The sequence below is a fragment of the Cinclus cinclus genome, chromosome 14, assembly GCF_963662255.1.
Source record: "Cinclus cinclus chromosome 14, bCinCin1.1, whole genome shotgun sequence".
In the NCBI taxonomy this organism is placed as follows: Eukaryota; Metazoa; Chordata; class Aves; order Passeriformes; family Cinclidae; genus Cinclus; species Cinclus cinclus.
The window spans coordinates 17,847,493-17,860,008 of record NC_085059.1 but is presented as its reverse complement, the minus strand read 5'-3'; the positions used below and the strand labels follow the sequence as shown (position 1 = coordinate 17,860,008).

Genomic DNA, 12,516 nt, shown 5'->3' with positions numbered 1-12,516 from the left:
TGGTGGGGTGAGGGAGCTGACATGGGGGCCCAGGAAAGCAATGGATGAGAAGAGGCTGGAGCAATGTACAAATCCCTTTATTTTTTAGTTTGTCAAAGACTAGTTCGAGCAGGATGGTCACAGCATGTCTGTGGGGCCCCGAGCTGCCCGCCACCTCCTAGGAGGGCCCTGGTGAGCAGCTGGGGGCCGTGGCTCAGGGAGCACAAGGAGGGGGGAGCACGGTGCGGCAAGAGACAGATCGGGATGAGGGTGTGCCCCTGCCTCGCCCCTTTGGGGTGCAAGCAGCAGCTCCTGGGACATCCCGGGGCGCTTGCCCAGGGATGCCTTCCCAGGCCTGGGTACCCATGTGTCCAGCATCAGGTGAGGGCAGCCGGGTACTCCCAGCCCGGGACTGGCCCGGCAGCCCTCAGCCCCACGCTGGCTTTATTGCAGGGGGCAGAGTGGGGGTCCCAGCAGCACGGCGAGGGGTGCCGCGGGTGGCCCCCGGGGACAGTGGGGACTCGGGGGGGGGAGTCTGAGCAGCGGACACGAGGACGCATGGAGCGATGGGGCGCACCCTGGCACAGAGACACTAATGCAAGAACGGGGGCCAGCGGGGCCAAGACACAGACGAGCGAGCGGCGGGGACGGGGGGACGAGGCAGGGGGGTCCCTGCCCCGCGCGTGCCTTTGTACACGGTCGGCGGAGCGTGGCGCCCACTCCTCCCGGTGCTGAAGTATTGCAGTCTAACTGATATGGCTTTAACTATGGGGCCAGAGATGCGGGGAGGGGGGGGTCCCCTCCAACCCCCCGATGCAGGGGCACACCGGGCAGCCCCGGGGGACCCCCGTGCCCGACGACCGGGGATGGGGGAGCTGCGGGCAGGGCGCCTGGCTTTGTGCTTTGGGCTTGGCCCAGGGCGGGAGGGGGCAGGGGGATGGCAGTGTTGGGGACGAGGGCAGGCGAGCAGAGGCCTTACTGGGGTCCCCTGGGAGAACAGAAGGGGCAGGGGGCACGAGGAGCCACCCCGGGGGGGCCGGTAGGGCCTGGATGCCCCTAGCCTGCCGCGAGGTTACATCAGTGCATTTGGTCCCGGTTCGCCCTGTCCGGCCAGGGCTGCTCCCCTTTGGCGTGGTGGGGGGGCCCTGCCTGGACGGGACGGGGCGGGCTTTTGGTTTGGTTGGGGGACAGGGTAGGAGGGGATGGGAGGGGGTGTCGGGACACCCTCTCCGGGGCCAAGGGAACTGATGGAGGAGTTGTAGGAGAGAGGGCGCCCGTGCCCCAGCACCCTATGGCAGGGTTGACGGTGCTGTTACTTCTTGAACATATCCTGCAGCGGGCCAGGCAGGTACTTGAGGACGGTGTCCAGGATGCTCTCCTCCTCCTCCTCTTCCTCATCCCCACAGCCTGCTGGGATTGCCTTCTTGGGGCGCGTCAGGCTGCCCTCACATGGCTGCTCCAGAGCAGCTTTCTCCTCTGCTTCCTTCTCCTCCTTCTTCTTCAGCCCGTACTGAGAGGACACAGGCTCTCAGCAGGGCAGGCAGTGGGCACTGCTTGCGCTGTGCCCCGTGCCCATTGCCACCGACTTGGGCCACCCTCCTCCCGGCCATGCCGGCTCCCTGTCCCAGCCCCACCCCGGCTGCCACGGGCAGGGGCGGGCACAGGGGAGGTGTGTGCCCACCTTGTCACGGATCTGCTGCCGGACTTTCTCCCGCTCCGCTTCCATGCGGGCGTGCTTGGCTTTCCGCTCCTCCTCCTGTTGGCGCAGGGCCTCCTGCCTCTCCTCCTCCTTCTTCTGCGCATCGGGGTCCTTCTCCTCCTCACCCCCCAGCATCTTCCCCATGTCCTTGGTGGCCCCTGCACATAACAAGATCCTTGGTTGGTCCCCAAGGAAGCTGCAGCCAGGTGCTGCAGCCAAAGCCCCTGCAGCAGCAGGGAGGGCAAGGAGGACCTGGGACATCCCCTGGGCCACCTGTGCCGAAGTGAGCTGCAGATGGGCTCGGGAGGCTGTGGGGATGGGGAGTCACAGGCTGGCTGTTCTGCCCTAGTTCAGTGTCAGCTGGGGGAGACGCCAGCAGCTCCTTCTTCAGCACCCAGAGGACCCGCTGGGGAATCCCACCTAGTGGCAGAAGAGCCAGGATTCCCCAGCCAGCCACTGACGGCACTGGAAATGGGAAACCTGGAAGGCTCCAACAGCAGTTCCCGACTGCTGGTGGCTCTCTGTGTGACTCTGTCCCCTTGCCATGTCCTTCCCACTGCATGCACTAGTGCAATGCTGGGCCAGCATTGCTCCCGGAGGAGGGACCCTGAGGGGGGAACAGCTCCCACTCACCGCCCAGCGCTTGCTTCATGACGAAGTCCATGGTGCCGGTGTGTGCGTGTGGCTAGGCCAGTGCCCAGCACTCATCCACTGCTGTCTGGGCTTGCTGACCTGGGCCACCTGTGCAGGCAGAGAAGGACAGAGTTGGGGATGCCAAGGTTCCCTACTGCCCAGGCTGAGGGATGGAATGATCTCTGGGGCTGCACTTTGCATCCTCAGCCCAAATGCTTTCCAGGATGGGCAGAGGGAGGTTCTGGGGTCTGCAGGCAGACAGTGACTGTGCCTGCTCCCTTCAGCCCCCTCCCCACATCCCTTCTGGCCTTGAGGACCTGTGGAGGCACCAAGGCAGCGACTCCAGAGGGATGTTCCACCTCAGCACTGCTCTTGGTGTGGCACCAGGAGCCCTGGTGTGCTGCCTGGGGGCTGGTGGGATGGGGACCCACCAAGCCACCATGCACCGTGTGCCCCTACTTTGTGGGAGGGGGTGACAGACCTTTTCTGGGGGTGCCAGTGTGGTGCAGCTGGACCCGGGGTGCCGTGTGTGCGTGTGTGTGCCTACGGCAGTGCAAGTGCTCTGCAGAGGGATGGGGAAGAGGCTGCTGGCAGGTTGCAGCAGTGCTTGGGGGCTGCAGGGGTTGCAGGCAGCAGCCTGTGACTGTGTGTGTGATCCATGCGGGTGCTGCGGGTGGGTGACACCGTGCAGGGGCAGTGCCTGTGCAGGACGGAGCGGGTGCGTGCCGTGTCTGCGCACGCTGTGTGTGAGCCCTGGGTGCAGGCTGTGTTTGCTCAAGAGGTGTGTTTGCGGGTGGATGCAGGCTGTGTTTGCACGGGGGGTGCGTGCACACATGCGTGTGGATAAGTTTGCGGGGCTGCAGACTGCGTGTTCCCTCGTGATGTGCGGGTTTGCAGCCTGTTTGCAAGCTTTGAGCATGTGCGTGTGCGAGTTTTGGGGGGTCTGCGGGCTCTGCGGATGTGTGTGCACGCAGGTTTGGGGGCTGTGCCCGTGTGTTGGGTGTTTGTGCTGCGGGTGTGTGTGTGTTTGCACACTGGGGGGGTGCTGCAGGCTGTGTTAGTGTGAGTGCGGGGGGGTTGTGTGTGCAGCTCCGTGGGTTTGCAGGCTGCACGGGGGACTGTGCGCGCAAATTTGCAGACTGTGTCGCGTGTGTGTATGTGTGGGGGTGTTGCAGGTTGCTTGTGTGTTCCGTGTGCGTGTGCATGCGGAGGATTACAGGCGGAGGGTGTGTGGGGGGGGGTGCCCGTGCCCCCCGCGTGCCCCGTGTGAGTGGGGTGCTGCAGGCTGTGCTCGGAGCCTGGGGGTGCAGTTTGCAGCGTGTGTGTGTGTGTGTGTGTGTGTGTGTACGTGCCCGGTGGGTACCGCAGCCCCGCGGGTACCCCCGTCCTGGCTCCCCAGAGCCCCAAGGGGGCTGGGGGGGTGCTGCACGAGCTGTGACCCCGGGAAGTTTGCTGCTGCCAACCCCGGGGCACCCCGCGACAGCGTTGGGGGGCTTCTCCGGGCAGTACAGTGCTGAGCCCGGCGACTGCAGTGGGGGCCTGGGGGACACCAGGGACGGGGGAACACCGGAGAGCACAGGGACACCGGGGCTATAGGCAAGGTGCGAGGAACATGGGGAGCACCGGAATACTGGGATGGCGTGGCGGGTGGACTCGTAGCGATTGAGGGGTACGTGGGGGACATCGGGAGGTGCACGGGCGACGCAGGGGGAACACAGCAAACGGGGGAACACCGGCAGGCACCGGGATACCGGGGCCACAGGGGCTGCAGAGACGCAGGAGACACGGGGGGGCGCCGGGAAGGCGGGGACAGCGGGGACACGGGACGTAGCGGACACCCGGCATGCGGGGGGATACCGGGACTGCAGCGGGGTGCGGGACCCGGGGGGGGCGCGCCGCCGTGGGGAGGCGGGGGGGGGGGGGGGGTGAGGCGCGGGGCGCAGGCACAAGGAGAACGAGGGGGTAACCCGGGTCGGGCGACACGCACCGGGGGCGCAAGGAACACCGGGGACAAGGGGGAACGCGGGGACACGGAGAAGCCGGGAACAGCGCGAGGGGCGAGGGTCGCGCAGGGGACGCGGTGCCACCTGGGGAGACCCCCCCCCCCCCCCATCCCGATGTCTGGGGCGCGGGGCCCCGCCCGCCGCCCGGTGCCGCAGCGGCGGCGCTGTCCCTTCAGCACCGGCACTCACCGGCTCCGCCGCCGCTCGCCGCTGCCGCCGCTCCGCCCCGCCCCGCCCCGCCGCGGCCCGGCCCCCTCCCGCCCCCGGCGGCACGCGTGGGCCCGCCCGGAGCGACACCCCCCGCCACCGCACGGACCGGCCCCCCTCGGGGGCGGCGGGATGCGGGACCCCCCCGGGAAACGCCGCACGACCCCCGGGAAAACGTCGCGGGGAACCCCGCACCGCTCACCAGGTTGCGGACGGAGCCCCCTCGGACACCACCCCGCGCTCCCGGAGCGGAGGGACGGGGCGAGCGCCTCCTGCGCGGGGTTAATGATTCACCACCGCGGCAATTAACGGGCGAAACGAGGCATAATCAGCTGGAAAACTCCCCAGTCCCGCACCCCACCGCTCCCTCACTCGACCCCCGACCCGCAGCACCCCGGCCTCCTCTGCAGCGATGCGGGCGGCTGCGGGAGTTTAATTTTTAAAATCCCTGATAAATCGTGTCACCCTCCCTCCCCCTTCTCTCAAGAGCTGCCGCTCGGGGGCTCCAGCTTTGGATTTTTGGTGCTGTCCCCCGGCGGGGCTCCCAAGGCGGGTGTGGGTTGCTCAGGGAGGGGATGCCAGAGAGGATCTGCAGTGGCATCGAGGATATGATGCCCACGGAGCTCAAAATCCCCTTCAGCGAAGGGTTCCCGGGCAGGAAAGGGGGTGCACCACCCTGACTGGACCCCCCACACCTGCCCGAAGGGACTCCTGCAGCCCCTCCTGTGTTCTCCCTCTGCAGTGCAGGACAGACCTCCCCGGGTCTGCCACCGTTGTCCCGATGCACAGGGACGGTGTACGCTCCTCAGAGTGGCAGCTGCTGCCTTCTAATTGATCCAGCCCTGGGTTCTTAAGAGACAAGATGAGCCCTGTGCGAATCGCATTAGTGGTGCTTGGAGCCGGGCTTTGGGATAGCTGGAGTTTAATTGCGAGGCTCTGGAGTAGCAGCGTGCGAGGGCCCTGAAGGGTGCTGGAGGGGGTCTGGGTGCGGGGTCCTTTCAGGGATGAGCCCCTCCTAAACGTGGGAGGCTGCAGGGGTCTGGGACAGGCTGCAGCTGCCCCCACAAGCCCCTTGGGGTGGGCTGCGGAGATACTGCCGGGCATTGTTGGGGCTGCTGTGGGATGGCTGGGGGTGATGCAGGATGTGGGGCAGGAGTGGAGGGACATCTCACAGCCAGGGGGCAAAACTGGCTTGCAAGTGCCACTTCCACAGAGATGCAGCACCGACAGATCTGTGTGCGTGTGCACCCACTGCCAGCTCCTGCCTCACCGCACGGCCGCTGCCACGGACAGCTCTCAGCACAGGGACAGCACATTAGCGACTTGTCCCTCTTGTTCACCCGCTCTCACTGCTCTCAAAAACACCCCCGGGCTCAGCCCATCTGCCCCAGCCCCGAGCCCTCCGCCTGGCATTTACCAACAACTCCTTTCTCCACCTCTAAGGTAAAAACCCCTCCTGCCCTCGTGCCCAGCCCCGCTCTGCCTGCTGGCAGCTGGTGGGACGGGCATGTGGGCGGCAAGACAGGCCTGTGCTTGGCCCGTCCGTCTGTCCGTCCGTCCGTCCTGCAGCAGCCCTGCTCCGGGCGTTGACGTCAGCGCTCCCGGCAGCCGGGCGGTGGGCGGGCGGCACCGCTCCTATTGTATTAAAAATAATACAGCGGAGCACAAATTCATTACAGATAAGTGTGACAGCCAGGAGGAATTAACGAGCCCGTCTCTCAGCGCCTGACAAACGCCTCCTTTTGTTCCTGGGATGGGTCCTTGAGTCTTTCAATCTTTGGAGATGCCTCGGCTCATTAAGCGCATCCTCCTCCAGTAGATCCCAGTGTGCCAGAGGACTGCTCCCAGTATGAGCTGAGGCCAAACTGGCAGGGACATCCCTTGTGCCAGTGCCCAGTGCTAAATCAGGCCTGCCTTTCTTGGGAGTCAGTGGCCTGGAGTACTGTCCCCGAGCCCTGTCCCCATGTGGGGTGGGGGTGGCCAGGGGGAGGTGGGCGAAGCAGCCCCCATCCCTGCTGCTGCGAGAAGCACGAGGCTCATGAGAGCTGAGGCCACCCGCCCCAGCACTCCAGCTGCTGGTGCCCACAGTGCAACCTCAGCTGCCAGGCTGGTGGGCACCCAACTCTGTCCTGCTGGCCAGGCTCTCATGTGAAGGGCAGCCCTGGCTTGTCACCAGCCCTGGGCATTGCCTCCTGTCCTGCACACCCCTTCTCCTGGGACAGAGGTGGATCCAAGGCACCCCCACAGTCCCAGAACTGAGCTAACTCTGGCTGGTGTTTCGGGGATGCTCGTGGTGCTTGTGCCCAGTGCGGGCACTCCTTTAGGCCCAGCTGTTCCTTGGCATCATCCTGGGCAATTGTCACTTGCTGGATGGCTGCCTGGAGCTGCTGGGGGAGGCAGGAAGGGAAGGGATGTGGAGAGGTGTGAGGAACTAGGGTAGCAGCACCGTAGCCAAATGGAGGAGGAAGCTCTCAGCACCACCAAGCCCCGCAAGTCGCCTCTGAGGAGTTAGCACAGGTGCCGGGGCCCCAGCAGTTCCGTGCTCCACTCCACGCTGGCGCCCAGGGAGGGAATGGGGCTGGCTGGTGCCACCACATCGTCCACAGCATCCGCTGCCAGCAACGTCTGAGTGGCACCTGCCTGCTGGCATCATCCCCATTGTCCCCTGACTGCCAGATGGGGACCCTGCAAGGTCACAGCCTCTGCGGGCCCTTGCAAAGCTCCCAGGCAGAGGGAATACCTGCACCCATCCCTGCAGCACTGCCGGCCTAGCCTGCTCTCACCCATTAGCACAGGGCAGTTATTTCACTTATCCGCCCCCCAGCATCTTTGCAGAAAATAATTATTGGTCCTTCTCATTGCACCAAGGGATTAAAAGTGGTTAACTCCATTTCCAAAGGCTTTGTTATGTTGGTTTTCCCTCAGCTGCTGCACAAGGCGATTTCCACAGTGCCACTTAGGCAGCTTTTATCAGGTTGTCTTCTGGAGGTAATTGGGTTTTTCAGGAGCCTGTTTAAAATTCGTAACCCAGCCTCTTAAACAAAACAAAAACAGCAGCGGGGGAAAAGAGGAAGAGGCAGTACGAAACATGCAGCAGCTGCAGCCTCTGAAGAGCAGCTCTGGTCCCTTGGGGCTAGCACCCGGCGGGGACAGGGACAGGGACAGGCACCAGCCGTGCTGTGGAGTCAGTCTGGAGACAGCCCCTCCAGCTCAGCGGCTGAACACAGACTGCTCAGGGACAAGGGGGACCCGGGGTCACTCCCTCATGCTCTGCTGAGGGCGAGGTGAGTCTGCAGTGCTCAGAGCCACCCACGTCCAGGCTTGGGGATGCTGGACCACCACTCTGCCCCTGCAGAAAGTCACAGACCCCCCAGCACAGGTGAGGCAGACCCCAGCACACACTCACCCGTTATCAGACCCATGTCAGACACGGGGTGTAGATATGGTCTCACTGTTTGCTCAGCTCTCACCAGGAGCTTTGGGGCTGGTGGGGAGAGAGGTGGGTTCATACCATAGCTTGACCCCAGCCCCACCACGATGCTCCCAGCTGTGGGAGCAGCACTGCGGCAGGTCCCCCTGAGCTCACCAGAGAGGGACAGAGCAAATGGGCAAAAAACACCTTTATGGGGTAACTTCTGCTAGCCTCAAGCTCTGAGGGTCTCCCTGGCTCTCGGCTTTGCTGGCTGGCTTGGAGGGGGGATCCTGCTGCCCACCCTGTGCACCCCTGCAGCCAGAGGGGCTCTGGGCCGACACTGCGGCTGTTGCTGCTTTCCTGTATCACTCCACGGGTCCGTCTGCATTAATACCCATCTGCATTGCTACCACAGTCCTGTCACTGTCACTCTGGCTGACCTGTCTGCCCCCTCCTCGTCGGACAAGGGGTGCATTGGCAGCCCCAGCTCATCCCTGCCCCTCTCCGTGCTGCGGGGCGTAGCGTGGGCTGGGGAGCGAGTGGGTGGCAGGGAGCTGCCACAGCAGATGGTCGGTGGGGCCGGATCAAGGAGCTGCAGGCAAGGAGGGCTGTCCCCGGGGGCCATTCACGGGAGCTGGCTGTGAGCTGGTGCCTGCGGGGCCCCATCACACACCCGCTCGTTCCAGGTACGGCAGCAGGATGTGAGCTGGGGGGGGCTGCGGCTGATGGAGGGATGGGGTGAGAAGAACACTGAGCCTAAGGTTTCCAGCTGTTCCCAGCATGGCAGTGTTCCACCAGGATATCAGAAAAAGAGGGGTGCTCCCAGTCCTGCTCAGCCCTCCAGAGCTCCCCGAAATTAACATCTACACCTACATCTGTGTCACAGAGTGATGCAGGGACTGAATCTCCCAGTGATACCTCCCAAGGGGACAGGGACTCAGCTTCAGGCTCCAGCTAAGAAGACTCCAGAGTAGCTGGAGTGTCAGCCATGGTGCGACCGAGCTCCTTGGCTTTGCCACCACTGCTCTGTGCCCTGTGAAATGCAGCTCTGCTCACCCAACCCCAGTCTCAGAGCCACCCAGAACCACAAGGAGTCCACATCCCATGAATGCTGGGGCACGCCAGGATGGACCTGTGCTTGCCAGGGGGACCCTGCTGGGATGGACCCTGCCACTCGAGTGCTGCAGTGGTGACTTCTCATCCCTGCAGCTCCCGACTCCCAGTGTGTGTCCGGTGCCTCTGTGCCATGCATTATTAAACAGGCACTGCAGCCCCTCGCTGTTTATCCTGGTGTGGCTGTGTGGGGCAGGCTATGGGAGCCGTGGTGGCTTGCTGCAGACTCAGCCACAAGATTTAGGCTCACTGCAGGTCTGGCCAGTTCCCCAAACAGGTTTATGATCCCTGGGCTTATTCACCTGGCTTCTTCCAACCCCCCATCCTGTATAGGATGGATCCCACCTCCCTGTGGAATAGACACTGCGTTCAGCCCCGGTGCTCTCACCTAGGCTGCCCTGCCCTGCCCTGCCCTGCCCACACAGCAAGTACAGCATTTACATCCCGATCGCCTCTACAAGGGCACACTTGTGCTGAGTCCACCCCATCAATATTTATGGCAGGCACGCACACCCGTGCAGCTCTGCAGGGGCCGGTGCGGAGCCGAGCTGGGAGCAGCACATCAGACACTGCTTGGGAAGCAGACAAAAGCCCCCTGAGCCCCTGTGCTGCCTCCTCATGGCCCCACCCTGTGCACACGCTGATTTTCATCCTTGCCACACTGACTGGGCCTGTGCAGGCACCAGTGACTGAGGGGGTCAGGACTGTGTAGGTAGCGGATGCACAAGGATCCTGGCTCTGTGTCAGGATGGGATTTGGGCACACACTCCCCACAGAAAGCCTCAAAGTGGTTGTATCCACCCTCATTTCACTGACAGAAAAAAGACATGGAGGGCATGAATGGTTCAAGGCTGGGCATCCAAGTCATGGCAGAAAAATGTCAGCCCCTGCCTGACCCCTCTCCAGCCAAAACACCCTAAAAGGTGAGGCCCTTGGCACTGCTCCCCTGAGGTTCAGCCTTATGCTGATAGAGCATTGGTTTTGTGAAGATCCTGTAAGCTCTTTGGGGCACCTGAATTGAGGACAGAGACTGGGGTGCTTTAACCCCTCTCTGTGCCATCAGTGCTGGGGAGTGGGAGGAAGTGAGGAGCAGGGATGTTTGACTCCAACTCCCTGCCTGGCCCTGGGAGAGCACCTGCCTTCCATGGGGGAAGGGCTCATTGCGTCCCATTAGAGGAAGGGGTTTGGGAGCCCAGATACCCCACGGCCAGGGTGACAGAGCTGGATAAGGGGGGACAACAACAGGGCCACCCTGTCCTTGATAGCAGCAGATGGCTGCATGGTGGGGGCTCCATGGCAGCGTGGGGGGAGACATCTGGGTGCCTGGGCTCTGGCCAAGCTGCAGCTCAGTGAGAGCAAGACGAGCCTGAGCTGCCCAGGCTAGGGAGGTGGGGAGGGGACCACCAAGGAGTAGCTGGGATGGGTGTAGGGGGCTTGCTGCCCACCCCAGCTGAGACGTCCCCCAGCCTGCCTGTGCTCAGGGTTTCTGCTGTGGCGTGACGCCGGACAGGCACCGTGCTGCTCCAAGAGCTGCTGGGGCTTGGGCCAGAAAATTCATTCTTGGCTGCTTTCAGTGGGGTTTGGCTCGTACCTTTCCCATCTGGGGGTTTTCAAATGGAGGGAAAAAAAAAAAAGAAGAAAGAAAAAAAAAAACCCTGGCCCTGTGCCACCTCCACAGCCACCATCACTTGCCATGGTCTCGAGGTAGGACTGTGCCCAGCATCTGCTGAGAGCCTGAGCTGGTCCTCACTCCCACAGCCTCTGCCTGGTCCTGAGCTGCTTCAGGTGCCTCTTGTCCTGCATCTAAGTGTTACCAAGAAGAGACCCACCACCCCCCATCTTGGGTGACCTGACTGGCTCCACTGAGGCAGCCCCAGGTGTTACCTCTGAGTCTCCTCAGTCCCATGGCTGCACTGCATCCCCCATGCCATGGGGAGTGAAATGACCCCCCAACCCCCCAAGAGCCGCAGTGCTGCCTACCTTGGTGTGTGCAGCACCAGGAGTCTGCTGCTTCAGCACCTAACGAAGGGGGACAAGGACCTCGTGGGGGTGGCTGGGCATCGCAGGGAGAGCAGGGCCTGCAGAGACACCGACAGCGAGAGCATGAGTGCCCTGGAGGGGCCACAGGACCAGGTGGCATAGACAAAGTGCAATCACTTGATGCGTGACAGACAGAGCACACCACTGCTTGCTCCCTCTCCTCCACCTGGGTGGGTCTGTGTAGTCCCCACATCCTGATCTTCAAGGACGGGAGCAACCTGCTGCCAAGAGCCACCACATCCTTGCAGATGGGAGACCAGCAGGGTGTGCAGAGGGTGACAGGCTGCAGGAGAGGGCAGCTCATCAGAGTCTTTGGTCCTCCCCTGGCTCAGGGGCACCCACTTTGCTGCTGGCAGAGGGCTCCTGGCCATCTCTGCAGGTACCTGGCAGTTCAGATGCCCTCATTAAAAATTTAGAGGGCTCTCAATTCTTTAAGGGTTTTAAAATTTCTCATTAACTCTGCGTTCCTTAGCTTTCACATGATGAATTTCTTCTTTGGAGAACATAATGGCAAGTTAAAACAAGCCACCAAACAAAAGTCCTTGCTCAGACTCAGCAACTGGAGGAAGCCTGATGATGCTTTGGACTCCCCCCTCCAGCTGGACCTCAGGAAATGTCTGTCTGGGGATCTCATCCCTTCCCCAAGTGTCCTTAAAATCCCCCTGTGATACTTGGGGAGAGGCAGGGGGATGCTGGCCTAGGCAGGGGCTTTGCAGGGACCTGGGCACCAGGGTTCTGGGTGCCACTTTCTGGGGTCCCTGTGGTGTGGTTCATGTCACTGTGACAAGGGTCGTAAGTGTGATTTCTCCTCTACAACTCGAGGATAAGGTTCCCAGGGAAGTTACAAATTCATCATGACTTCAAGCAAAAGCTTTTCCTCCACTCTGGGGAAGGAGGGAGGCTTTGGCAAATTGGAGATAAATACATGACCCAGGGGAGCCAGGGGAAACACAGGCAAACACTGACGCTGTGGAGGAGCAGGAGCTGGGATGGATGGAGCCTGCATTTTTAAAAGCTCTACAGAGCAGGGATGTCTCATTCCAACCCTGGGAGTAGGAGACACTGACAGCCCCTGGGAATAGGGTTTGGGGAGGTTAGCTGTGGAAAGAGGCAAAGGGTCCCCAGTGGACCTCCAAGGACACCCAGAATGGTGACTGGTGCCCTGGGAAATGCAGTGCTAAGAGCTCAGTCTGGAAAGGGCTCAGCAGCAGCATGAAGGTGACCTTTACTGGGGACAAGCACTGCCTTCTTGGGGATGTGGGAAGGCTCTGGAGCAGGGTGAGACAGGGGTATGTTCCTGGGGGCTTCTGGTTTCCAGACAGTGCCCTGCCAAGGAGACAGCTGGGCTGGGACAGAATCAGTTTGGCTCTGCTGGCCGTGGCCTGGGGTGCAGATAGCAGATATTTATTTGCTGAAAACCCAGAGGGTAG

The 12,516-nt window shown here is 62.4% G+C and overlaps 1 protein-coding gene across 1 annotated transcript; it reads right to left on the bottom strand.

The window, feature by feature from the left end:
- Nucleotides 1–1,291: 1,291 nt before the first annotated feature.
- On the bottom strand, nucleotides 1,292–2,342 carry CPLX2 (complexin 2). The gene is made up of 3 exons (XM_062502345.1): nucleotides 2,312–2,342; nucleotides 1,661–1,836; nucleotides 1,292–1,489 (listed from the first exon to the last, which is right to left on the bottom strand). The coding sequence occupies exons 1-3, from the start codon at nucleotides 2,340–2,342 to the stop codon at nucleotides 1,292–1,294; spliced, it is 405 nt and encodes a 134-aa protein (XP_062358329.1).
- Between the last annotated feature and the right edge of the window lie 10,174 nt (nucleotides 2,343–12,516).

Bases quoted from the DNA above. Each gene is read 5' to 3' on its own strand.
- CPLX2 (XM_062502345.1), bottom strand. From the start codon at position 2,342: ATGGACTTCGTCATGAAGCAAGCGCTGGGCG. The intron at 1,837-2,311 runs GTGAGTGGGAGC...TGTTATGTGCAG, and splicing joins CATGAAGCAAGCGCTGGGCG to GGGCCACCAAGGACATGGGG. The intron at 1,490-1,660 runs GTGGGCACACAC...GTGTCCTCTCAG, and splicing joins GGCAGCAGATCCGTGACAAG to TACGGGCTGAAGAAGAAGGA.